The sequence below is a fragment of the Rattus rattus genome, chromosome 5 (genome assembly GCF_011064425.1).
Source record: "Rattus rattus isolate New Zealand chromosome 5, Rrattus_CSIRO_v1, whole genome shotgun sequence".
NCBI classification, from domain to species: Eukaryota; Metazoa; Chordata; class Mammalia; order Rodentia; family Muridae; genus Rattus; species Rattus rattus.
This window is the reverse complement of record NC_046158.1, coordinates 136,729,332-136,754,980: the sequence shown is the minus strand read 5'-3', so window position 1 is coordinate 136,754,980 and position 25,649 is coordinate 136,729,332. Positions and strand designations below refer to the sequence as shown.

At 48.8% G+C, this 25,649-nt stretch overlaps 1 protein-coding gene across 1 annotated transcript in view; it reads right to left on the bottom strand.

Annotated features, from left to right (window-relative positions):
• Positions 1-11,242: 11,242 nt before the first annotated feature.
• Manbal (mannosidase beta like) overlaps positions 11,243-25,649 on the bottom strand; it is a 29,391-nt gene continuing 14,984 nt past the window's right edge. Inside the window, exon 3 of the mRNA XM_032904629.1 lies at positions 11,243-12,097. Within this exon, the coding sequence (XP_032760520.1) occupies positions 11,990-12,097 (108 nt within the window). The 3' untranslated portion in view covers positions 11,243-11,989. The remainder of the gene's footprint in view (positions 12,098-25,649) is intronic.

Below are 25,649 nucleotides of genomic sequence, written 5' to 3'. Positions count from 1 at the left end.
TTTGAACTCAGGACCTCTGGAAGAGCAGTCAGTGCTCTTAACCACTGAGCCATCTCTCCAGCCCCAGTTGATTTCTTAAAAGACTTATTTATTTCATGTGTGTGAGTACATTGCCACTGTCTTCAGACACACCAGAAGAGGGCATCGGATCCCCATTACAGATGGTTGTGAGCCACCATGTGGTTGCTGGGAACTGAACCCAGGACCTCTGGAAGAGCAGTCAGTGCTCTTAACTGCTGAGCCATCTCTCCAGCCCTTGGTTAATTTTCTTATACACTCTAAGACCATCTATCCAGGGGCAGCCTCCCACATCAATCGTCAGCAAAGAAACGATCCCACATTCTGTGTATATGTGTGGGTATATGTGTACATGTGTGTGCATACGAGTACAGGTGCCCAAGGCATGTGATTCCCCCAGAACTGCAGTTACAGACAGTCATGAGCTACTTAGTGTGGGTGCTGGGAAAGAGCATTATGAAACGCTGAGCCATCTCTCCAGCCCTGCCCCAATCTGTTGTGATTGTCTGTCACCTCCTGGCCCTGAAAACTGAAAGTTAAGAGCTGGGCAGCGGTGGCACACACCTTTAATCCCAGCACTTGGGAGGCAGAGGCAGGTGGATCTCTGAGTTCAAGGCCAACCTGGTCTACAGAGTGGGTTCCAGAACAGCCTGGGCTACACAGAGAAATCCTATCCCCACCCCCACCCCCGACCTCCAAATTAAAACAAACAAGCAAGCAAGAAGCAACTGAAAGTCACACCCCTAGTTCTAGAAGGCGGTCTGGGAGGAAAGGGTTTTGGTGTGTAACGGTTCGACAGCCCTGGTGCCTAAGCTCCTCGGCCCTTTGCTAATGGCCTCAGTCAGCCTCTGATTTGGGAAGCAGAACATGAACGTGAAAACTGAGTCCCTGAGTGACAGGAAAGCAAGAGGACTTTAGGTCTCCCTCTAGCAGAAGTCTGTAAGCTGTGGTCCATGGTTAGATGGCCTTGCCCTGTCCCACATCCCCTTTCCCATTAATGTGACATCTGGGTCTTCATTCAGAGCTGTGCTGGCCCAAACAGTCTCCAGAATTTCAGCCACTGTTCTGTTCCAGGAACTCACAGGCTGCAGCCTGTGGGGGAAGGGAGGCCCTCAAGAGGCTATTGGTCATCTTGTAGCACCCCAAGCTCTCGGAGTGAAACACGCCAAGCCAAAGATGACTCACCCACAGCATCCTTCGCCAGTTCCCGGGAAAACACAGATCACGAATCCCATCCTGGGACTTGTGGGGACAGAAAGGGAGCCTCTCCTTGGTGGACAGAAACTGGGGAGGCTGAACTGTTCATCTCAGTCCTCTCAAAACACAGTATAGTGTCCTCCAAGAACACTAACAGAGCGGCGACATCACCGCTCTTTAAACAAGAGGCTGAGCATGACCACAGCCACTGTGACAGCAGACCTACTGTGTGCAGTTAAAAACAGTTTAGAAAGCTGGCACATGCCTTTAATGCTAACACTCAGGAGGCAGACTCATCTCTGTGAATTTGAGGCTAGCCTGGCCCACGGAATAAGTTCCAGGATAATAGCAAGGCTACACAAGAAACCCTTTCTCGAAAACTCAAAACAAACAATACAGCTTAGAAACCTTTCGTGGCAGTGCATATCTGGAATCCCAGTGTTGAAGAACTGAGTCAGGAAGGGGGAGGCGACAGGATAGCCTGGGCTACAAAGTGAGGCTTTGTCTAAATAAACAACAAATAAAATGAAACCAAACAAGAGTGACTACTTTAGTTGTTCTGGTTGCTAATCCAGTCAGAACTCACTGAGCATGGATATTTGTCTAACCGGAAACCCTCTTCTGGCCTTTGAGGGCACTTCGTCCCTGTGGTGCACATGCAGATGAAGCACCCATACATATAAATAAATAAATAATAAAAAAGAAACTTTAGGACTGGGACTATAACTCAGAGTGCTTGCCGAGCGTGCTGGAGGTCCCGAGTTTCATCAAAAATAGACAAATAAGCAGTTGTGCACTGGTTTTGTACACTTTTAATCCCAGTGCTGGGGAGACAGAGGCAGGGAGATCCCTGAGTTCAAGGCCAGCCTGGTCAAAACTGTGTTTGTGCATGTGCATACATACGTGTGTGCATGTGTAACGTGTGTGTGTGTGTATGTATGTATGTATGTATGTATGTATGTATATGTGCATAAACTCATGCATGGATGTACACACACACACACTACACTCTCAGCAGCTCCCTTCCCCAAACTAGGCAGGTGTGACAATGACCTTAGCCTCATTTCTCCAGGCTTTCCGGGTCCCATTACAATTCTGACACCTATGAGTTCAGTGGCTGCATTGAGCTTGTCTCTAGTCAGCAGCCAAAACAGTAAACCCTCAGGGCAGAGCAAGGGCTGATGGAGGGAACGGGATGGCCCAGAGGCGTGATGTCACCATCACCTGAGCACTAAGCTCATTGTTCAAGCAAGTTCCTCAAGGCAAGTTGCTTGGTGTGTCTGAGCCTTGGTTTCCTCACCTGCGAGCAAATCAGCCTCAGAGATAGGCTGAGGAGGCAAAGAGCGGAGCGTTTGACTTAGAGTCTGGGATGAAGGTCTGTTGAGGACAGTTGATGTGGAGGGAAAAGGTCAGCATTCGGTCAACATAAAGAACGTAGACTGATCATTACTGTGGTTGTCATGTAGGATGTAAGCATGCCAATGCAGGTGTGTGCATGCCATAGCACACACGTGACGGTCAGAGGACAGCTTTGTAGAGCAAAGGTGTTTACTACTGAGCCATCTTTCCAACGCTAGGATGTTTTGATCCCTCCAGAAAGCCTTGTCCTCAGCCTTCCTCCTCGAGGCATCCTGGGTAGTGGTGTCTACTTTATCAGCCATTTGACTAGAAACAGGAAGTATGTGTCGTGTGCGTGTGCTTGAGTTATTGTACTCACCAAAACCTTTTTCAGGTTTATTTAGATCCTTTATCATTGGTTTTAAACATACCACATTTTGCCTATTTAGGGAAATTGTTTTTTTCTTTTCGGAATGGGGAAGTGGGATGAGAAGACAGGTTCTCATCCTGTGTATTCCCGGCTGACCTAAAACTTACAATCCCCCTGCCTCGACTTCCTGAGTACTGAGATGACAGAGATGTGTATCATCAATTCTGTTTTTGATAGCACCTGGCACGTTTCCAGTTGTTTGGCTTGGTTTTGGGTTTTGAGAAAACATCTCGTTATGTAGCCTGGCTGGCCTGAAACTCAGTATGTAGACTAAGCTGGCCTCAAATTCTCAGAGATCTACCTGCCTCTGCCTTCCAAATTTTGGGATTAAAGGCATACACCACCACACCGTAGCTATTTCTGGCTTTTGACTTTTGTCAATAAGGCCACCATGAACATTCCATGAATTTAGCACAAGACTCTGTGGGCAGCCGGTGTCACTTTGCTGAGGTGATGCCTCAGGGCAGAATGCAGAGCTGGGAGGTCCGTGGAGCTGCCTGGTACTCCTCAGTGCTTTACTGAGGTATTGTTCTCTTCACAGTCCTGCCAGCCATGCCGCCATGCCAGCCTCTCCATAATTGGCATGTTCTGTCTTTTTGACTCTACTCAGTCCAGGGTGCTGATGGACATTGTGGTTTTCATTTGTATTTCCCTGATGACTAGCGGTGAATTGGTTTCTTGCACTTTATTTAGAACTCTTGTATATGTACAGGCCTAGCATGCATATTTATGTGTGCACAGGTATAGGTGTGCATGCATGCATGCATGCATGCGGGCGTGCGTGTGTGCGTGTATGCATGGAGGCTGAAAACCACCGCATCCACTCTTCTCATTTGAATGTTAGGGATCAAGCTCAGGTCCTTTCCTTACACTCACATGGCAAGCACTTAGCTGGAACTTTGTGGGGCTGGAGGTGTGCCAGCCTGTACGTGTGTGTATGTGAGAGTCACAGACTAGGGCTGGAGAAATGGCCTAGTGGTTAAAAGCATGTGCTCCTCGTCTAGAGGACCCAAGTTCAATTCCCAGCCCCCACATCAGCTGGCTCATAGCTGCAACTCCAGCTCCAGAGGGGATCTGGATAGTTTGGCCTCTGCTGGCACATGCACTCGTGTGTCTATATCCACACGCAGTCATAAACACATAGCTTAAAATGATAAAAATAAATCTGCATGTAATGAGCACGGTAAAATATGCATTTTAGACATGTAAAAATAGCTCACCTCAGGATTCCCACCACACCCAAGGCTGCACCTGATAACCAGAACCCAGTGACGTCACTCACTCAAGGTAAACAGAAGCCTAGGACCCCGAGACGCCCACTGAACAGTACATAAACAGACACTAAGAGCGATGTTCTGCTCTGCACATCTAGAGAGATGCCACCTGGATCTGCCCTGCGGCTGGAGAGTCTTCCCCAGGAGCTTGACCCTGGATTCAGAGACTTCTGTGAGAGACTGGACCTGATCTTCGGCTAAGATCCATCGCACAGGTGAGCAGCCTTGGGGAGACAGGCCTAGGGCCGGAGTTAGGAATTCAGAGTGTGAACGATGTTGTGTGGTGACCCTCAGCATAACAAAGCATAACTTTTGCTATGGCAACTACTCACGCCCCTCCTCGCAAGAGGGAGAAAGTCCTGGATTAACGTTGATTCTCTCTCTTCTTTGTGTCCACTTCAGTTTTTGAGACAGGGTCTCAGCTAAGCCTGGATCTCAATGTCCCTGCTATATCAGGGGCCTGTGAGCCCCATAGTCTTGTCTTCCTTCCACTTCTCTCACCTGCCCTGGATGCTAGAGCTACAAAAACACTGTCACACCTTTTCCCCCCTCTTACCTGATGCTGGGGATTTGAACTCCGGTCTCCCTGGCCCAGGGGGTTTGTCGTTGTTTTGAGTCAAGGTCTCACGTCGCCCAGACTGGCCTTGAACTCATAACGTAGTCAAGATGGCCGTTAGTTTCTGATTCTCGTGCTTGCATTAAGGTGCTGGTATTAAGGGTCGGGACTGAATTACCACACCTGTAATCTTTGAGATTAAGTGTCCAAAGTGGGTCTTTCGGGGTGAAAATCAAGATGATGGCTTTTTCAGAAGAAACTTCCTCTCTGGTGTGTTGGGAATTCTACACCTCATCTTATGACTTCCTCAGTCAGCCCATGCTTTTTGCTCACAGCCCTAACTTCTGCTTCTGGGTCACACCCTCTCTGACTTCCATCTTCCTTTCTCTTTCTTGTAAGGACTCTTGGGATGAGACTGGGCCGTTTGGATACCCTAGTGTCCCCTGCTCAAATCCTTAACTTGCACTCCCACACCCTGGCCTAGGCTTTGGGGATTAGAACACAGATGTCTCGGGACATCAGGTCTAAAGGAAGTGGGAACGTGGGGCAGGAGAGGCCTGAGCTGGGGTTGCTTGGTATCTTGGAAGGTAGAAGCCAGTAAAAATGGGGTAGAGTTGGAGAGCAGTCAAAGGAGGTGAAGTGTCCCTTGCAGCCTTGCTGGGTTCCAGGGAAAATTTTTGGCTATTATCTGAGGGAGATGGGAGTGGGTGAGAGACATGATCTCACAAGTTAAAAAATTCTCACTTCTATCTATCTATCTATCTATCTATCTATCTATCTATCTATCTATCTATCTGTCATCTATCATCTATCTCTATTTATCTGCCTACTTATTAAGAATCATCCATCTATCAATCTGTCATCTATCTATATATCATCTGTCAATCTGTCATCTATCTATCTATCTATCTATCTATCTATCTATCTATCTATCATCTATCTATCTATTTTGAGTGGAGAAGAGACAGGCACACACACAGTAGAAGTCAGAGAACAACTTGCTGGAGTTGGTCCTCCCTTTCCACCATGCGTTCTCCAGGGATCAAACTCGGGTTAGCCTTGGAACCAAGCACCTTTACCTGCTGAGCCCCCTTGCTGGCCCAGTCTCACAACTTTTAGTAGGCTGTTGCCAGCTGCTATGTTGAGAAGAAGTCGCTCAATATTCAGGCTGAAATAATGGTAGGCCAGACTTCAACAGTGGCAGGAAATGGTGAGACAGGGGGATCGTTCTAAATTTTAAGCTGCAAGGAGATACTTAAGGATCAACCAAGACAGAGGAGTCAAGGGTAACTTCAAGATTTTTTAAGATGTTTGGCTCATTGGGATACAGCGTTTTGCTAGACCATGAGCTTACCATATGCAAAGCTCTGAATTCAAATCCTAACAACCTTGTTCCCCAAAAGATACGTTTTATATTGCTATGTTCTCTAGTACTATAACAGAATACCCGAGGCAGGCTACTTTACAAAGAAGTTTATTTAGATCATAGTTTGGAACCTGAAAATCCGAGATTGGGAGGAATAACTCTTATAGTCCTTGTGGTTCGGGAGAGAAAATTGTCCTTTATCCAAGTAAGAGTGGATTAATGAGAGATGTGATCTCTCAGTTTGGCTTCTGCTTAGCACTGTAGCTGGAAACATCAAGGTGGGACCATGCTTAGGAAGAACGGGTTTATCGCAACAGATATGAAGCCAGAGAGGGCTTCAGGAAGCTGGCTCGGGCATTTCTAACAACTTGTTCTCATGACAGTTCATAGAAACATTTCCTTATGATGATGATGCCCCCTTCCCTCCAGGCCAGAGAAAGCTCCCACTTGGCCTGTGTATTAAAGAGAGTTTCCATCACATCCTATCTACATCACCATACTGGGGACCAGGCTTCCTACAGGAGCCCTTAGGAGACAAGCCACATGCAAGCCTGTGGATCCTTCAAGCCACAATGAGAGTTTCCATGTTCATGGACTGGAAGAATTAATAAAACTGTTAAAATGTTGGCATTAGCCCATGTGACCTAGAGATTCAGTGTCATCCTTTCCAAAATTCATTTTTTTATAGGACTAGAAAAAAGTCACCCTAAAATTCCTATGTTGCCAAGAACTTTGGATAGTCTGAAGTATCTTCAAGAAGAACAAAGCCAGATGTTCAAACAAAGCCAGATGGGCCCCCAAGTCAAACTGTACGACAAGGTTGTAATAATAAAAATAGGATGATATAAAATGGAGCAGGAGAGTGGAATGAGAGCCAGAAGGAAATTCAAGCACATGTTATCAACTAATCTTCAATGAGGCCACCGGAAATATACACTAGAGACATGCATCTCCCTTCAATACATGGCGTAAGACAGTAACACTCAAAGAAGTGAAACCAGACCCTCCCTCTTCTTACCAGATATGCAAACTTCATCGTGAAATAGTTTGATTATTTTTATGCATGAGTGTCTGTGTGTGGGCATGTGCATGTGAATGCAGGTGCCATCAGAGGCCAGAAGCGGGTGGCCAGCTCCCCTGTAGCTAGAGTTAACCATTGTCTGACTTGGGTGTTGGGAACTGAATTCAGGTCCCTGAGCCATCTCTCTAGCCCATTAAGACAGATTATAGTCTGAAACATAAAACCTGACAAAGGGAAACTTGGAGGAGAGGAGGAGGAGGAGGAGGAGGAGGAGGAGGAGGAGGAGGAGGAGGAGGGAGGAGGAGGAGGAGGAGGAGGAGGAGGAGGAGGAGGAGAAAAAAGCTGCTCGACATTACCCTTGGCAACAGGTGTTTGTTTGAGACAGGGTCTCACTATGTATCCTTGGCTGGCCTGGAGCTCATGGTGTAGACCAGGTTGTTCTCAGATTCAGAGATCTGCCTGTCTCCAGCTCCTGAGTTAAAGGTGTGCACCCCCATGTCTACCCCCCCTTCTGGATGTGACAGAAAAGCCCACGTGACAAGGAACAAGCAAACATGTGCACAATGTCCCACGGAAGGCTCACGATCGAGGAAAGGAGATGGAAGTTGTGCTATAGAAAGGTGAAGTTGCACGTCATAGTTAATAAAGGGCCAAGGTCTAAGATCGCATGCACGCGATCCAGTAGCAAAAAAGCTCATTTGTCTCGCTTAACAATGGCCAAACGACCTCAACAGACACTTTTCCAAAGTTGGTCTCCCTGTGGCCAGCTGGCGCGTTGGAGGTCCCTCAACTCCCATTGTTGGGGAAGTGTAAACGAATCCAGGCACCTTGCACTTGCTATGATGTTCTCTCAAGAAAAAGCTAAGTGTTGGCAAGGACAAGGAGGAGTTAGAACCCCGGTACCTGTCAGCAGTTAAAACTTTTAAACGGCTCCAAAAAATAGGCTACGCATGGTGATACATGTCTTTAATCCCAGCACCCAGAAATCAGAGGCGGACAGACCCATCTCTGGGAGTTTGAGGCCAGTCTGGACTACATAGCACGTTCCAGGACAGCCAGGGCTGCATAGGGAGACTGCTTCAAAAAGAAAAAGAGAAAAGGTAGCTCTGAAAATAATCGAACAGAACACATTTTAACACCAAAAAAAGCTAGGCGTTGTGGTATTTGCTTATAATCCCAGAACTCAGGCAGCTGGGGGAGGAAGGAGAGAGGAAAGGAAAGAAGGAAGGGAGGTAGGGAGGGAAGGGAAGGAGGAAGGGCTCTGCCATTTCTAACAACAGAAAGGGTACCAGAGGATGATGTAGGGACTAAGCAAATACAGGATACCATAATCTTCCTGGTCAAACAGACAGCAGAATGGAGCATACCGGGGGCTGAGAGGATTGTGCCACGGGAAGATACTGGCCAAAGGTACGAAGCTTCAGTTATGCGAGATGACTGAATTCCAGAGGTCTAACATGTAGCATCCTGATTCCAGGTCATGGTGTTGTGTGTGCTTAAAATGTCCTGAGGAGGCAGATTCTAAGTGTTCAAAATACTTGTACACTCACTTGCTCTCTTACACACACTCACACCCCTCACACATATACACGTGCACTCACTTTTTTTTTTTTTTTTTGGTTTTTTTTTTTTTCGAGCTGGGGACCGAACCCAGGGCCTTGCGCTTCCCTAGGCAAGCGCTCTACCGCTGAGCTAAATCCCAACCCCCGTGCACTCACTCTTGAGTGTGATGGTTTTATATATAACTAGCATGATTACAGTCGTTATGTATAATGTATGTATTTCTATATACATAAAGTTGAATTGTATACTTCAATTTTAACAAGAATTTAAAATGTATGTACACAAGTGTTTTACCTGCATGTATATATGTACGCCATGTATTTGTCTAATGCCCTCAGAGGCCAGAAGAGGGCACTGGACCCCCTGGAGCTGGAGTTACAGTTGTGAGCTGCCAGGTGCATGCTGGGAACTGAACCTGGATCCTCTGATTTCAGCCTCTTTTTTTTTTTTTAAGGAGACATGTTCTCCATAAAGGTGGAAGACCGTGAGCTTTCTGACCAGCTGACTTGGGACGCTGGTGAAGAGCCCAGGAATCCTCTCTGTGGTGCCTTTGGCACTTACAGGGAGATATTGGCGGGTCAGGTCAGGAGAGATGTTTGGGAAGGGCTGGCACCGGGCGGTGTGATGGCTACTCCATCAACTCCCCAGGGCTGTGGATGACTATTTCTGGGTAGGCAGCAAGGCTGTTCCCAGACAGACGAGGATTTTTTCACTACTGACTGAAGTGAGCAGACTTCCCCCATTGGGTGGGCCTGGTCTAATTGGTAGAAGTCCCAAATAGAACAAGGGGAGGAAGCTTGGATCCCCCACCCCCACCCCGGCTCAGGGGCTGGGCCGTCCATCCTCTTCTTGCTCCTGGTTCTAGGCCTTCTATTCTGACTGGAATTTACTCCCCATTGGCCTCAGTTCCAGCTTCCCAGCCTGCAGACTGGATCATAGGATGAGTCTGCCTCCACCCATAGCCTCTGATGATCAAGCCATCCCTCTGCTTCTCTGTCCCAGAAACCCCAGGTAACTCAGGAAAGCTGGAGCCTGGAGCTCAGCCCCGGGAAGGCCAGGCAGAAGGTGGAGGCAAGGGTGTCTCCCGGGCCCTTGGATGAGTAGGAATCAGAAGAGACTCATGAAAGCTGATGCTGCCACCTCTGCCACAGTACAGAAGGAAGGAGGGCATGAGAAACACGGCGGTCATGAGTCCTAGGGGGATCTCGGGAGCAGCCTTTGAGGCAACACAAGGAGATGGACCCAAGGTAGAACTGCTCCAGGAGCAAGAGGGTCTTTCCCTCAGGGGACAGAGCTATAGTGGCCTGGCATCATACCCACCATAGCCCCTTAGCTCTCAATTCCTGCCAAGCCTTTGGTTGGCTGGCCACTTGCATTTGGCCAGGCATCTTGGCTAAACTTTGGTCTGAATGGCGCTTGAGCTGGGCTCCCAGTGAACCCGCTGTGACCCCTTGATAGAGACTCCACTCCACATCTGCTTGTGTGTCCGTCGCCCACCAGGCCAGGTGCACCAAGGTTTCCACAAAGGCTCCTTGTTTCGGTAGCTGGGATAAGAGGTGACTGTCAAACAGAAGCCTTCAGCGGAAGCCCTGTGTGCTTGTGTTTGTAAAGTGGCCCTTTGCCAACCAGAATGTCCCTAGTTCTCAGAGGCCTTGTCAAATCCCTCTGTAGAGCAGGGACCCCACAGCCCAATACACTAAATACCACTAAATTGCATAGTCTCTGGGCTTGGGTTTCACTTCCACTGTGGTGTCTCAGGACTGGACTAGCACCTGAAATGGACAGGTGTCAATACCCAAGTGATTCAGCAGTCCCCATGACACTTGGGAAAGGATCTGACAGGCAAGGGAGCCTGTTGTCCTGACTTTGTGGTGTTAGGGGCACCAAATTCAGGGCCTGTGCTGGGCAGCTGATTCAGGCTCTATAATCAGAGCTGCCTGGAGTCTTAAAACTTTCTACTGTACTATATTGTACTGTATTGTACTGCACTGTACTGCACTGTACTGTATTGTACTGTACTGCACTGTATTGCACTGTATTGTACTGCACTGTACTGCACTGTATGGTACTATATTGTATTGTATTGTACTATACTGTATTGTACTGTATGGTGCTGTATTGTACTGTATTGTACTGCACTATATTGTACTGTACTGATTATACTGTACTGTACTGTACTGTACGTCTCGAATCTCTGTGGACAGCAGTGCTGTCCTCTGGCAGGAGGGACCTATGAAGACAGGGGTCTGGACCCTGTGGAAACTAACTTGCAAGGGTCTCCAATAACTAAGGATAGCATGGAGCCACTGACTGGACTCTTTCTGAACAATTGCTCCAGAGTGGTCTGGCCTGGAGGGCTGCTTTGACCAGAGCTGCCCTTTCTCCCCCCACTGTCCCATTTTTTGGGGACAGTGTTCCCCTCACCCTCAGAAGAGACCCAGGCTGCCCGCTTCCCTCCTCAGTAGCTACACAGGCAGGCTCAGCATGCAGGACACTTTATTTGCTTTGACTTCTCCACATAATTTCCTTTACTGGTCAGGGAATGAGAGATGTGGGGAGGACAGGTTGAAGTCAAAGGCACTTTGAATGTTAAAATGGGTTACAAAGAGGTTGGTCTGAAAGTGACAAGCCTACTTCAAAGGCTTACAAAGGCTGTGCTCGGGAAATCTGGCCTCATTCAGCCAGTACCTTCTCCTGCAGGCATCACTGAGCCCAGGCCTTCTACTGTCCCTCCCCCACCACCCCCCACCATCTTCAGGACCTGGCTGCCGCAGTGAGTGGGCTAGCTCACACTGCAGAGCCATGCATCCCGACCTGAACTCACGAGAAGTTCTGTGCATACAGAAGTAACAAATGTGCCCAAGCCATGGGAGAGGGTGTGTCTGCAGCCTTAGGCAACAACTCCACACTTAGTGACGCACTGGTCTCAAGACCTCTGGGCTAGAGGACTAATGGAATAGTTTGCCCTGTGAGCTTGATCTGACTTCAGAACCCTCAGAGCAGTGTTTGCTCTCGGGAATCTCTTGTGTACCACAGAGAGAAGGAAGAGGAAGTGGTGGTCTGCACAGCTGGGGCTTAGGACTGCTCAGATCTCTGTAGTCAAGGGAGTTTCAATCATCTCAGACTCTGAGCCAAGGACAGAGACAGTCTTTGAGAGCAAACAGGATGCTGGTTCCCAGGAGGGCTGTCCCCAAGGCTAGGGCCTTGACTCCTCAGGCCTCTAAGTCTACCGCTTCTTTTTGGTCTCCTTCTTTGGCCTCTTGTTGGTGGAAGGGATGGGAGCCTTGGGCTTCTTGGGCACCTCTGCACTCCTGGGCTCAGACGGCTCTGCCTCCTGCGTGGTGATTTAAAAAAAGAGTACTGTTTAGAGGAATCCAGCTTGACCAAAGGGATTCTGTCAACTGAAGCACACCATGGAGACACAAGGGAAGGATCATTCCCAGCCCAGGGTCTCAAAGTACCTGGCACCAGGCGGCATCTGGGCTCCTTTACCTTCCAGTCCAGTGGCCTGTGGGACTTCAGTCCCATGCTTTATGTATAAGACAAAAGGTAAGATGTAAGGTGACAGACACCTGGGGCGGTGGGGGAGGTGAAGTCACAGGAAGCACCAGCAGGGTTGGTGGCCTGGTGGCTGTCAGGATGCCCCAGGCTAGGACAGCATTAGTGAGGTTTGGCTGTGGGCCATTACTGTGGCTGGCACTCCCCAGGTTTTGGCAGCTGGCAGGTGAGCTGTCACTGCACCGAGTGCTACAGGGTCTGGTGGAGGCGCCTTGTGGGAGGTCAGAGGCAGCCTCAGACCAGAAGCCCAGGTCCTCAGTAACTGGGGCAGCTCTGCTCTGCTTTATACCCCATGGTGCACCCTCATATTTGGTTGGAACAAAGGTTTTGCTGCTGAAAAAAAAGGCAGTCAGAGCTGCAGATCTGGGTCTGGCCTCACTGGGAGATAAACAAGCTGAGCCCCAGGCCACTCTGCTCAGACCAGAGAAGAATCTGGAATGGCTCCTATCTGGTATTCCTCTCATCTGGTGATAACATGAGGAGTGCTATGGCCCCAAAGGAAGCAAAAAGCAGGTTAGCCCAGGGGACGCCAGACAGCCTGGGCTTTGTCTTCAAGCTGCACTTGGTCTGCAGTGTTTAATTCCATGTCAGGGTGGGGGTGGGGAGTGTGGCATGATCGCTTAGCGGAGGGTGGAAGGGGGGGGAGGTGTAGCAAGCCCAATGGCCCCACAGAGTAGGAGAGAACGGACTGCCAAAATTGTGCTGTCCTCTGACCTCTAAGTGCACGTGGCACACATAACCCCCATGCAACAAATAAACATATAAATAAATGCAATAAAACAAACAAACAAATGAAATTAAAACAATGCATGCCAGGCTGGTGAAATGGCTCAGTAGCAAAAACACTTGCCATGCAGTTCAATTTCCAGAGTTACATAACGGTGGAAGGAAAACTTAACTCCATAATTGTCCTCTGATTTCCACATGTGCCCTGTGGCTCCTATGCACTTGCACACATCACGCACATACATATTCACTCATACACAAAACACTCACACACATACACAGCTGCACACACACACAGACACACACTACACACTCACACACATACCTAAACACACGCACACACACGCACACACATGCACACACTTACACATAAACACCTGTATACACTCACACACACCTGCATACTTAAATAACATTTTCACACACATATGCACACATATACACACTCTTCCATAGTACACACACAGTCTCATACACACATACACACACACGTTTAGACATACATGCACATTCGCACACACACACATATACACATCATGAACAAAAACACATAACAGGCTCAACAGTTAAGAGCACTGACTGCTCTTCCAGAGGTCCTGAGTTCAAATCCCAGCAACCATACAGTGGCTCACAACCATCTGTAATGGAACCCAGTGCCCTCTTCTGGTGTGTCTGAAGACAGCTAGAGCATATTCATATACATAAAATAAATAAATCTTAAAAAAAAGAAAAGAAAGAAAGTTTAAATTCAAGACCCATGTCAGCTGGGTGACTTCCCATGGAATCTGGACTCCCAGCTCCTCCTGGGTACTTCATACACACAATGATAGCAGTTCTGTGTCCCCTTGTAGTGCCCATGACTCAAGAGCACTGTCCTGTATTCAAGGCCAACATTCCCAGCACAGCATGGGGAAAGGTGTACCTGCCTCTGCTTCCTGATACAAGGTCTCACTGGGTAGACCTGGCTGGAACTTAATTTGGGAAAAATTGCTGTCTGCATTTGGCCCCTTGATATATTTTTTTCAAACTATTCTAAGATTTATTATTTCATTTTATGTGTGTTTTGCCTGTATATATGTCTGTGTATCATATGTGTTCTCGGTGCCCAGAGGTCAGAAAAAGGTATTGGAGCCCCTGGAACTGGAGCTGCAGATGGCCGTGATCCACCATTGAACCCAGGTCCTCTGCAAGCAAAGCGAGTGCTCTTAACTGCTGAGCCATCTCTCTAGCCTTCAACCCCTTTCAGCTAAAATAAAAAAATTAAAAAGCAGACTAAGGCTACCTCGTAGCTCTGGAAGGCAAAGAGGCTCCTCTGCCGTGCTGGCTTGAAGATGCTCGGCCCAGGGAGTGGCACTATTAGGAGGTGAGGCCTTGTTGGAGTAGGTGTGTCACTGTGGATGTGGGCTTTAAGACCCTCATCCTAGCTGCCCGGAAGCCAGTCTGATCCTAGTGGCCTTCACATGAAGATATAGAACTCTTAGCTCCTCCTGCACCATGTCTGCCTGGACACTGCCATGCTCCTGCCTTGATGATGATGGACTGAACCTGTGAACCTGTAAGCCAGCCCCACATGCTGTCCTTATAAGAGTTGCCTTGGTCATGGTGTCTGTTCACAGCAGTAGAACCCTAACTAAGACATCTGTGTTGAATTTGCTGAGCCCAGGTTCTAGCTGATTTTATTTTCTGGCATTACCTAGGTCCCCAGGGCCCAGCCTCCTTCCTGCAAGGGGAGGAACTGCAGCTCAGGGAAATGGCCCTGTGGGTGTTACGAGAAGGCTTCAGGACTGGAGCTCACATCCTCCAAGCTGCTGGGCCTCCTCCAGCCAGAACTCAATGGTGTCCAAAGTCCCCCAACACTATTATTTATATCACTTGCCAAGAAAAAAAATTAGAAAAACAAACAAAACCAAGTCCCAGAAGAGTGGCTGACAACTGCACACCCTTGCAGAGTCCACTGGCAGCTCATGCTTAAGGCAAACCCAGCAGGATATGACATCAATGTCACTGTGGGTCTTGGGAGCAGAGAGCCGTCCTTACAGCACCTGCACACTTCCTGGAAGCCAGCTGCCTCTAGGTGCCCAGAGCAGAACTCAGGCATACACCAGAGAGCTTACTGAGGCCTGCCCAGGTCTCTGAGCTGCTACTCGGAGCTCCAGCCTGTGGCAGTGGGGGCTGGTATAGCAGCCTAGTGGCTGTCCTATGCTGCTTCATGCTACAGAGATTCTTCCTGCTGCCTCGCCCCTTTTGGCTCTGGGACTCCACCCCCAGTCAACTATAGAGCAGATAACTAGCATGGGGATGTTCCATATCCTTCCAACTCAACCATCCCAGATCACATGGTATCTTTTCCAGAAACCCGGCCTTCCTCTAGCAGGAAGAGTGACCAGGGTCCCAATGGTCCTCCTTTCACTGTTTTGCAACAGGTCTCAAGGTGTGCTGACCCAACCTTCTCTCTGTCTTGACTCAGCCACTCTCTAGCATCTGGGCCCCTCCCTGCCTTCCATTCAGCCACTGCCCTACCTCTGCCTCTGCTCCTCCTGTACTTGCCGAAGGATGCTTCCAAGGTGCGGGTTTCTCCACTGTCCCCCACCCTAGGCCTCGCCAGGGGTATTGCCTCATGCCCCATACCCAGAAGGCAGTTAAAGCAGCCTAACAGTGCCACAGTCAGGTGGCGGGCTTCCTAGACACCTGTAGTACAGGCCCGCCCTCTTGAGAACATATGTCTGGGGTTGGAGGGATGGCTCAGTGGTTAAGAGCACTTGCTGCTCTTATAACCAACCTAGGTCCAGCTCCCAGCACCCAAGTGGCAGCTCGCAATCACTTGTATTTAACCACTGGAGACCCATGGGATCTGACATCCTTTTCTGGCCTCTGAGGGATATACTTACACGCATGCAGGGAAACTATTGGAACACATACAGCTAAAAAAATAACAACAAATGCTACTTATAATGACTGCCCAGCCTTCCTTCTCTGCTGCATTCCTTTACGAAAGTGTCCAGATACTTTTTTTTTTTTTTTTTTTTTTTTTGGAGCTGGGGACCCAACCCAGGGCCTTGAGCTTGCTAGGCAAGCGCTCTACCACTGAGCTAAATCCCCAACCCAGATACTTTATAAAACCAACACTCTACCACAGACATGTATACTGTGTGTATGGTGTACGCATGGCCCTGTGGTCATGTGTATGCGTGTCTGTAGGTATGCGTGTATACATATGTGTGTATATACGTGTGTGGAGGCCAGAGGCCGACGTTGGATGTCCTCCTTCACTGCATGGCACCTTTACAGTGACATGTTCTCATGGTTGTCTCAGCAGCAAGCCATTTGCAGGACAGTGCTACCTGGACAAGGGAGGGAATGCAATGATGGAGCAGGCAGGGCCAGGCTCTCTTTGTTTTCTATGTGCTCAGAGGAACAGCTATTTTAAGATCAAATACGTGCAGCCTCCAGTGTTGCCACCAGTCACACCACGGCCACACCAGCCACAGCAGTCACACCACTGCCATACTATCCCCAACACTGCCTTTAGTTAGCAAGTCAGGCCCTGTGCCATTCATTTAGACAAAGTGCCAGGATAGGCTCGGGCTATAAACACAGGGAACAGCACCCAGAAAGGACCAGGGCTGGCTTGAGGTCTCGGTTGATGAGCAGCAGAGCCAGGATATATGTCTCTCACTGCTTTGTCGTTAACTATAAAATCTAGTTTTTTATACTTAGCAGCCCCCCTAGAGTCCCATGCCAGAATGAGAAGACCAGTCTGTTCCAGATTCTGTCTGTAGCCTCCTTGTGACCAGTGGTCCTGGAGGACTCAGAAAAGCAGGATAACGGCGCAGTCATGCTTGCTTTTGCAGTAGAAGCGCTCCTCTGGGGGCGTCATGCCTCTCACACATTAGCTGTTTTGTCCTCACTGTACCCACCCCCACCTCAGCTTTTGGCACTGCCACCCATGCAGCTGCCCAAGTTCATTTCTAAGTTCTCCCTGGTCCCTCATGCCCCCACACCGATCTGTCCCCAAGGCCTGTTTATTCTACTTTCCATGAGCTTCTAGATTTGCTCGTCCCAACCACTATGCGTTCTGCTCTGCATCCTTCCCTCAAATCCTCCCTTCGCCTCATCTTCCACATGGCTTCTAGCCTCTTTTCCTAAAATGATGGCAACAGTCAGGACTGGAACTGTTTTCAGATTTTAAAATGTTGCTGGTCTTTTGTATGAGATGGATTTTAAAAGACCCAGTGTGGTTTCTGGATGGTAGTCTACTCCAGCCTTGGCCTTGTCTCCATCCAGGTCGCTCTCACTCAGGGCCACAGGCATTGCTTGCTGGCATCCACTGTGACAGGGGCTTAGCACTCACTGTCTGTTCATGTGTGTCCCGTATGGGAAGTTCTGTGCTCACAGGGGCCTGCAGAAGAGCCAGTACACTCCAGTCATTTGCTCACTGGGCCTCGTGATGATAAAGAGGCCACTGGGGCCTCATTTGCTGGCAAGGAAGCCAAAGCTCTGACATTGAGAACTTCTAGGCAAACTACAGGGAAGCCAAGGTGGCTGTCACAGTGCGATCTGGGTCCTCGGGTCCGAGCGGTACAGGGGTGGTTTTCCCTCTCAGCTGACAGGAATGACTCAGCAGGTGAGTGACTTAACTTCTCTTCAGATGTGTGTGGCTGGGACAAGCCCCAGAAGTACAGGCTACACATCCAACAGCCTCACCTTTCAGTCTGGGGGCGCCATACCTCGTCTGAAGCAATTAAGGGGAAAAAAGAACCCTCTGTCGCCAGGTGTTTTCTGGGCCTGCAGAAGTGTCTTTCGTGGACACAATCCTATCCATAACAAGGTGGCAAGAGAGCAGATCACCAGGTCAGAAAATTGCTGCTATGGGCCAAGCCCAGGGAACGGAATCTGTGCAGTGTTGGAGAGAAAGAAGGATTAAGCCTGCTGTCTCCACTGTGCAACTCTCCGTGGCTGTGTGTCTGCAAACCAGACAGAATAGTGTCCCGTTTCAACACTGCCGCTCCTCCCTTGAAAACAGTCCAGGGAAGTAGCACGCTGCTTGGAACTGTCTCATTAGAGCCATCAGGAGCTCTCCTCTTGTGGCTCAGCAAGATTAGGACTGCACAGAACACTGACCAGTCAGTCAGCCTGCCTCACACTGGCGCTCTGTCCCTTCCCACACATCATTCCTGCCTGACCTGGTAGAGATGGAGTGAGAGTGGCCCTGAGACGAGGACTTGATAGCAGATGAAATGGGGAGTGGGGGAGGCTGTTCACAAGGCTCAACTATGCCAAACACACACAGCGTCCAAGACACTTGGCAGGTAAGTGGAACTGTGTTAGAAAAAACAATCTGGGAGGGGTGGTTGGTAAAGCATTTGCTGTAGTAGCATAAAGACCGGAGTTCGAATCCCCCGTACCCAGGTATGGAATCGGGCACGGTGGCACACAGCTGCTATCCTGCCTCGGAAGGCCAAGACAAGATGCCTGGGGTTAGCCGGCCAGCTAGTGCAGCTGAACTGCTGAGTTTCAAGTCCAGTGAGAAGTCATCTCGGAAGCAGAGAGAGAATGGAGCTGGGGGAGGGCTCAGCTGGCCAAGAGCTGATCTTGGCAGTGGACCTGGGCTGGATTCCCAGCACTCACCATCCGTAACCCATGCCAGGAGATCCAGGGCTTCCTCTGGCCTCTATGAACACTGCACACACATGGTGCATAGACACACACACACACACACACACACACACACACACACACTCTCTCTCTCTCTCTCTCTCTCTCTCTCTCTCTCTCTCTCTCTCTCTCTCTCTCTCTCTCTCTCTCTCTCGGTCCTTCCCACCGGTCAGTCTGTGTGCTGTGTGTCTACGCTCCCTGTGAGCTGGCACACATGGCGGTTGTGCAAGCATGATGCCTTCACTCTGCTCACACGGCATCTCAGGAACATGTCATTAGGTAAAGCACACCTGCCTCCCAAGCCAGCTCCATGGCAGCAGGACCAGAGGTGGCTCTGTGAGCTAGTCCCCGGATGCCAGGACTGGGAACATGTCTGTTCAAGTTAACTGTACCGTTATGGTGACCCTGCTGCGCATGGAAACTCAAGGCTCTCACACAGAACTTTTCTGGCCATTGACCCAGAGCTCAGGAAGGGCTTTTAGATTCCAAACACTACAGGCTTCAGGCTGGAAGGGACAGCTCTGTGGGCAGCATATTAAATGTCACCACACTCACTATATGCCGGTGAGTTCCCCAGGAGAGCACGTGGTCAAGTAGAGCCTCCGTGAGATTTGTAAAGTAACCGAGCAAGGAAATGGCTCTGAGCTATAAACCCTGGTGACAGGGACGCTGACAGCAACTATCTTTCCTACTCAGCACAGGACATGAGAAGGAAGTCAGTACCGTGGGAAAGGCAGGAACTGCCTTGAGATCCCCAGTTCCCCAAGTAATGAGCCAGTACCATGTCTGTGTGGGAAGCCGCAGGAAGCAGGCCACTGAGTTCTTATTAACACTGCAGACCCGGACAGAGCTGTAAGCAAGCAAAATCGTCCACCTTCTAGGTGTTGGCAGCTGGTTGCTGAGAAAAGTCAGGAATATCTGAGATTAGCTCAGCCAAATCTGAACTCATGGAGAGTGGCCAGACACACTCCTACTGCCTGCTACAGAAGGCACTGAACAGAGCCAGGACCCCTCACGTAGGACTAACAGATTCTACGTTCTGTGCAGAAGCTGAACCAGAAGAGACCTGGGTGGCAAGCTCAGGCCAGACAGCGCAGAGAGCAGCCACCCGCACTCCCTCACTATTCTTTCTTTTCTTTTTCTTCCTCCCTCTCTTTTCTTCTCTTCCTTAAGACATTATGTAGTCCTAGAACTTGCTATACAGACCAGGCTGGCCTCAAACTCACGGGATCTCAGTGCTCGGCCTCAGTACGTATGGCTCGCTGCCCTTTAAGATGCTGCACCTCACCTAGGAAAACCTACACAGACCTCCCCAGAAAAATACCAGTGAGCTTGCCAATGTCATCACAGACCCCAGAAGCCTAAGGCAGCCCTGCTAGAACCCCTCTGAGGAGGACGTTGGGCCCGGCAGAGATGGTAAGCAGAACCTGTTTGCCTCTAGTTTCTGGGAGTTTCACATAAGCTCCCCAGGAGTCCAGCTTTTAGAGGAAGCGATCTCCGCTCCTCAATCTCAGCCATCACTCTAAAGCCCCAACCCACTGACCACTGCTGTCCCCAGCAGGGCAGCCATACGGTTCCTTCCAGAGTCCTTTGAACTAGGCCAAGCAGGAAGGCGGCCTCCCTGGGATGCTGTAGCTGAAAGAGGGAAATTGTGGGAGATGTCATCTCATCACAGTCAGGGAGCAGAGGAAATGGCCCTATGAGAGTCTTCTAACTTCTCCCAGTTTCCTTTCCCAACTTGTTTGGTTGGTTTTTGTTTTTGTTGTTATTTTTTCTTTCCAGAGAGGCTTTCTCCCAGGTGTCCCTGGCTATCCGGAACTAGCTCTGTAAACCAGGCTGGCCTTGAACTCAGAGACCTGCCTGCCTTTCCTCTTGAGTGCTGGGATTGAAAGCATACAATACCACCACTCAGCTCCCTTCTCAACCTGTAATGTCAAGCTATCATTTCAAACTTAACCCGTCCTCCTAAAATTAGTTTATGCTACAGAAGAATCTAAGGGCTAGACCAGGATACATGTGAGTTTCATCTGGGCATGTTGTAAGCATTGACCTAACCCTCTGAAAAAGAGGCATCTCTGGCAGTCAGTTCAGGACTACAAAAACTTCCCAGATGTCCCCACACAGGTACAGAACCACAAAGTGAGGACACTCCCAGCCCCTGGCTCACGGGCAAGTATCAACAATCAATTTCTTTTCTTCTAGAGCCTAGAGGCTATCTCAGAAATCTTTTTTATTTTATCTTCCTTTTGAGACAGGGTCTCACCACATACCTGTAGCTGAGTACATAGACCAGGCTAGCCTTGAACTCGAAGAGATTACCTGCCGCTGCGCTCTGATTAAAGGTGTGTGCCACTATGTACAGTCTAAATCTTACTACATTCATTTATTGTGTGTGTACACACACGTGTGACATTGTAAGGTCAGGGGACAACTTTATTGAATCAGTTCTCTTCTTCGATCATGCAGGTTCTGGAACTGGGAAAGGCTTGGGGCCTTTACACACTGGTCACCAGTGTCCCTTAGATTCTTTTTTACCATGCTCCATATAACCAAACTTGGCTTGAAAGACAAATGTATTTGCTGTTTTGTCTGAGTCTAAGGACCTGTTACCTCATATTTTAGAATTCAGCCTACAGGAAAATACTTGGGTTGTGTGACCTTGGCCTTAGTCAGGAGCAAATAACTGTTTTCTCAGGTCTTAGCTTAATGAGGTGTCAATGGGAAAACCTTCCATCTTAGGATTCCAGAGGCTTGGCTTACATTGGCCAATGGGTTCTTGTTTCTCCTCTGAAAAGGAAGGGGGTAGTGTGGGAAGCATTTATATGTGTTCTCCCCTACCCCCCATTAGCTCCTAAAGAGCTTTCAAATAATCTCTTAAGTATTGAAGCGCTGAAGGCATAAACCATTGTAAGGAATCAGCTTATTGGAAAACAGGAAAGACATTCTTTTGCTTTTCAAAGGCTTTCCCAGCATCTGGAGCCAAAAATACTATCTTCTGACCCAAAAAGCCACTAATAATTGTGTCTACATGCCCAGCAAGAGGATGGTTTTGCCCTAAGCAAACCGGCAAAGAGCAGCACTGTTCTCTGAGCTCTACACCCCATTCGGCCCTTCCCCCACCTCTGTAGCATCGTCCTCTATCAAGCACCTCCCGCTGCCCTCAGGCCATAGGGAGCCTCTATAAGCTGCCCCTACTTTCCCAGGCTCCCTAAGACCTCCCTTGTCCCCCAGTTAAAGCCCCCTTCTTCCTCCACCCCCGACGGCTGTTAGACACTCAGCACTGTGCGCATTAGTTACCGGCTGTGGGAGGGGAGGAGGCTGTCTCATGGCAACATACAGAAGGAAGTTGGTGGCAGAACCCTCGTTCCAGGGGCCATATGCTAGCCTACGGCAGTACGTGGTTCACTACTCTATGCTAGCATCATCATCATCATCCCCACTACTGCTAACCCACTGAGAAGATTTTGGTTTTGGGTTTTTTTTTTTAACTTTTAAAAGACGTATGTTATTTTAGGTGCATGAGTGATTTGTCTCCTTGTTTAAATGTATACCATGGGCATGCCTGGTACCCACAGAGATGGGACCTGCTGGAACTGGAGTTGGTTATAAGCCACCATGTGGGTGCTGGGAAACCAAACCCAGGTCCCCTGCAAGAGCAGCCAGTGCTCCTAACAGCTGAGCCTTCTCTCCAGCCCCAGTTTTTTGTTGTTTAAGATTTATTTATTTATTTATTTATTTATTTGTATTTATGTGTATGTGTATTTATACAGGTGCCTACAGAGGCCAGAGGAGGGTGTTGGATCCTCTGGAGCCTGAGTTATAATAAGTGTTATGAGATGTCCAATGAAGGTGCTGGAAGCCAAGCTTAGGTGTAGCCATTTTAACTGAACCATCTCTCCTAGTGAGCTTTTTTTTTTTTTTAAAGGAAAAAGGGTAGATTATAATGGCATACCCTTTTAATCTTAGAACTTAGAAGAGAAGTGGGCAGATCTCTGAGTTTGAGGACAGCCTGGTCTACATAGTGAGTTCCTGACCAGCTAACACTGGAGCCAGTGAGATGGCTGAGCAGCAGGTGAACTGACTTACCACCAAGCTGCTGACTGGAGTTCAATCCCCAGAGTGCACACAGTAGAGAGAACCAATCCCTGTGAGTTACCCTCTGACCTCTACGCAGACACACATGCATTCACAAAGACAGCTAAGACAGTTCTGTATGGTGGCACATGCCTGCAAGTCCAGTACGTAGGAAACTGAGGCAGGAAGGCCTATTATTCTCAGTTTAAGGCTGGCATGGGCTAGAGTGGGAAGTCTTGTTTCAGCAAAATAAACCAAAGCTAAGTTAACGCAGTAAAGGTCAGTTAGGAAGACAGCTCCCTGTGTCCCCTGCCCGTGAACTCCAAGAAAAGCAAAACGATTTACTGCGATGAATTCTTATTCTAAAAAAAGTTAGGGCTTCCTGCTTGTTGGTGACTTAGGAGATGAACTTAAAACATATTTTTTGCTGTTTTTAGGAGACATGTATTAAATTTTTTAAAAAACTTCATTACCGGGTTGGGGGGGGTAATGTCACAGTGAACATGTGGAGGTCAGAGTGGAACTTTCAGTTGATCTGGGGAGCTTATTTCTCAGCTCTTTGTCAACTCCTTGCTCAAAGGACCTTAGCCTGTGGGATGGCTCCAAGCCTCTGCTCACTTCAAAGGGTTAAGAACAATAGGCGGAACATGGCTTCCCTTCCTAGCTCTCCAAATAAAACAAGTTATCACCCCCATCCCCGGAGAGCCAGAGCAGCTTCAGCAGGGGTAGCTAATGACAATAGGTTTGTCACTTATAACACCCACAGCATGCCCTGGCTGAGAACTGAGGCCAGGGACTATGTTCTTAAAGTGAGCTGTGACTACGGGTGACATCCACAAAATCCCCGAATACACTGCGGAGGAAACCAGCATGGGCCATAAGTCTGTCCATGCTAGAGCCCCTCCAAGCTCTGCCCTGTCCTGTGTATATGGGCATGAGAATGTGCACGTGCTGTATGTGGTACAGAAACGAGAAGAAACGCCTAACCTGGAACTTGCTATTTTTCAGCTAGGTTGGTGGCGAACGAGCCCTAATATTCTGTCCGTCTCACTCACCCAGAACTGGAGTCACATGCACTGTGGATGCTAAGGTCCTCATGTCGAACAGCAAGCACTTTACAAATACTGAGCACTTCCATACCCCTGCTGCAGACAGTGTCTATGCGGCCCAAATCAGTCCTGAGTTTACTGGGATTACAGCTGTGTGCCACAGGGCCAGCTCGGAGTCCTTTTCTCATCTTGCTTCTTGTCTCCTGGGAGACTTCCTCTCCATGCTCTAAGGGCTTCACTGTCCTCTGACACATGCCTTCACGTCCTAACTGCTTGTCCCCAGCCTCTTCTTTCTACAGACCCGCAACCCACCTGCTGACTTGACAGACCACCGAGGTGCCTTAAAGGCACCTTTTTAAATATGTAATTTTTTACTTTTTAATATGTATGTCTGTCTGTGTCAGATAGCAGAAGGCCTGGAACTGGAGTTACAGATAGGTGTGAGCTGCCATGCGGGTGTTAGGAATTGGACTTGGGTCCTCTGGAAGAGCAGCCGGTGTTCCCTAAGCCATCTCTCCAGCCCCTTAAGGGCACTTTTTAAAAACTTAAAACCTGGTGCGCCTCCTCCCCTGGACCCATACCATACCTGCTCCTGTGACTTGGTTCCCCACTGCACCAGGACCCATCACCCTCTCCACTGCATAAGCAGGAGCTTCAGAACACAAACCCCAAGATGTGCAGTCCCCAGGATTTGCTGTGCATTAAGAAACAGCAGGCCATGGTGACATATGCCTTTAATCTCAGCACGGCAGAGAGAGAGAGAGAGAGAGAGAGAGAGAGAGACAGAGACAGAGACAGAGACAGAGACAGAGACAGAGACAGACAGGCGTGAAGCCAGTCTGCTCTACATGCAGAGGAGTTCCAGCCAGCCAAGGCTACATAGTGAGGCATTAGGGAAAAGAAAAAAGAAGAAAGTAGGTTTATGGCGATGTGCCAGCCCAGTGCCTCAGAGGAAGGACCACAAACGCACAAATATTCATATATACACAACACACAGCATTTATTTGCTTTAAAAAACAACAATGAATCAAAATGATAAAGATGAATCATAGTAATAAAAATGGCTCCCTATGGGAGGAAGCAGGGAGTGGTGGGGGCATAATAAGATTAAAGGAAACTTCTATGAATGTTCCTTGTTACACAGTTTGGAAATGTTATATAAACATTTTATAAGATTTCAAAAACAAATTAAAAAGAAAAATTCCTAGAAACTAAAACCAAGCTGTAGCAAATGCACCTAACGTCTTCCAGAGTGAAGTGACCCACAGAGAAGAGGCTGAAGCACCCGTCTCATGGCAAACTCCCCCAGCTTCCCGCCTGAGTCTCGGGTCAGTGATAATCACACACTGTAGGTGTGTAACCTGAAACACAGTTGCCATCTTTCTAGAAGCTGCCGCATGGACGGTCCCTACTGGCCCGGCTGGTCCTCACAAGCACTGGGCGCTGGGATCTCTAACGGCTCTCCTCATGCCCACAGCTGGTAAGAGTGCGCTGTGCCTACCCCATTAAGCAATGCGGCTTATGCTGGACATCTGTGGTCTGCAACTCTGAAATCTGAGGATACAGTCGGTAGGAAGTGCTTATATGACCAGTTCCTAATAAACGCCTTGTGGGCTAGGGTTACAGCTCATGCGTAGAACACTTGCCTCTCAGTAGGCGATGCCCCAGATCTCATGCCCAATACTGTCACAGAAAAAGAAAACTACTAGCTGGTGGCCATGTTCATAGGCTGGGGATGTCACTCATTTGGTAGAGTGCTTGCCTAGCATGCATGAGGCCCTGGGTTAGTTCCAAACACCCCATAAACCAGGCGTGGTAGTACAT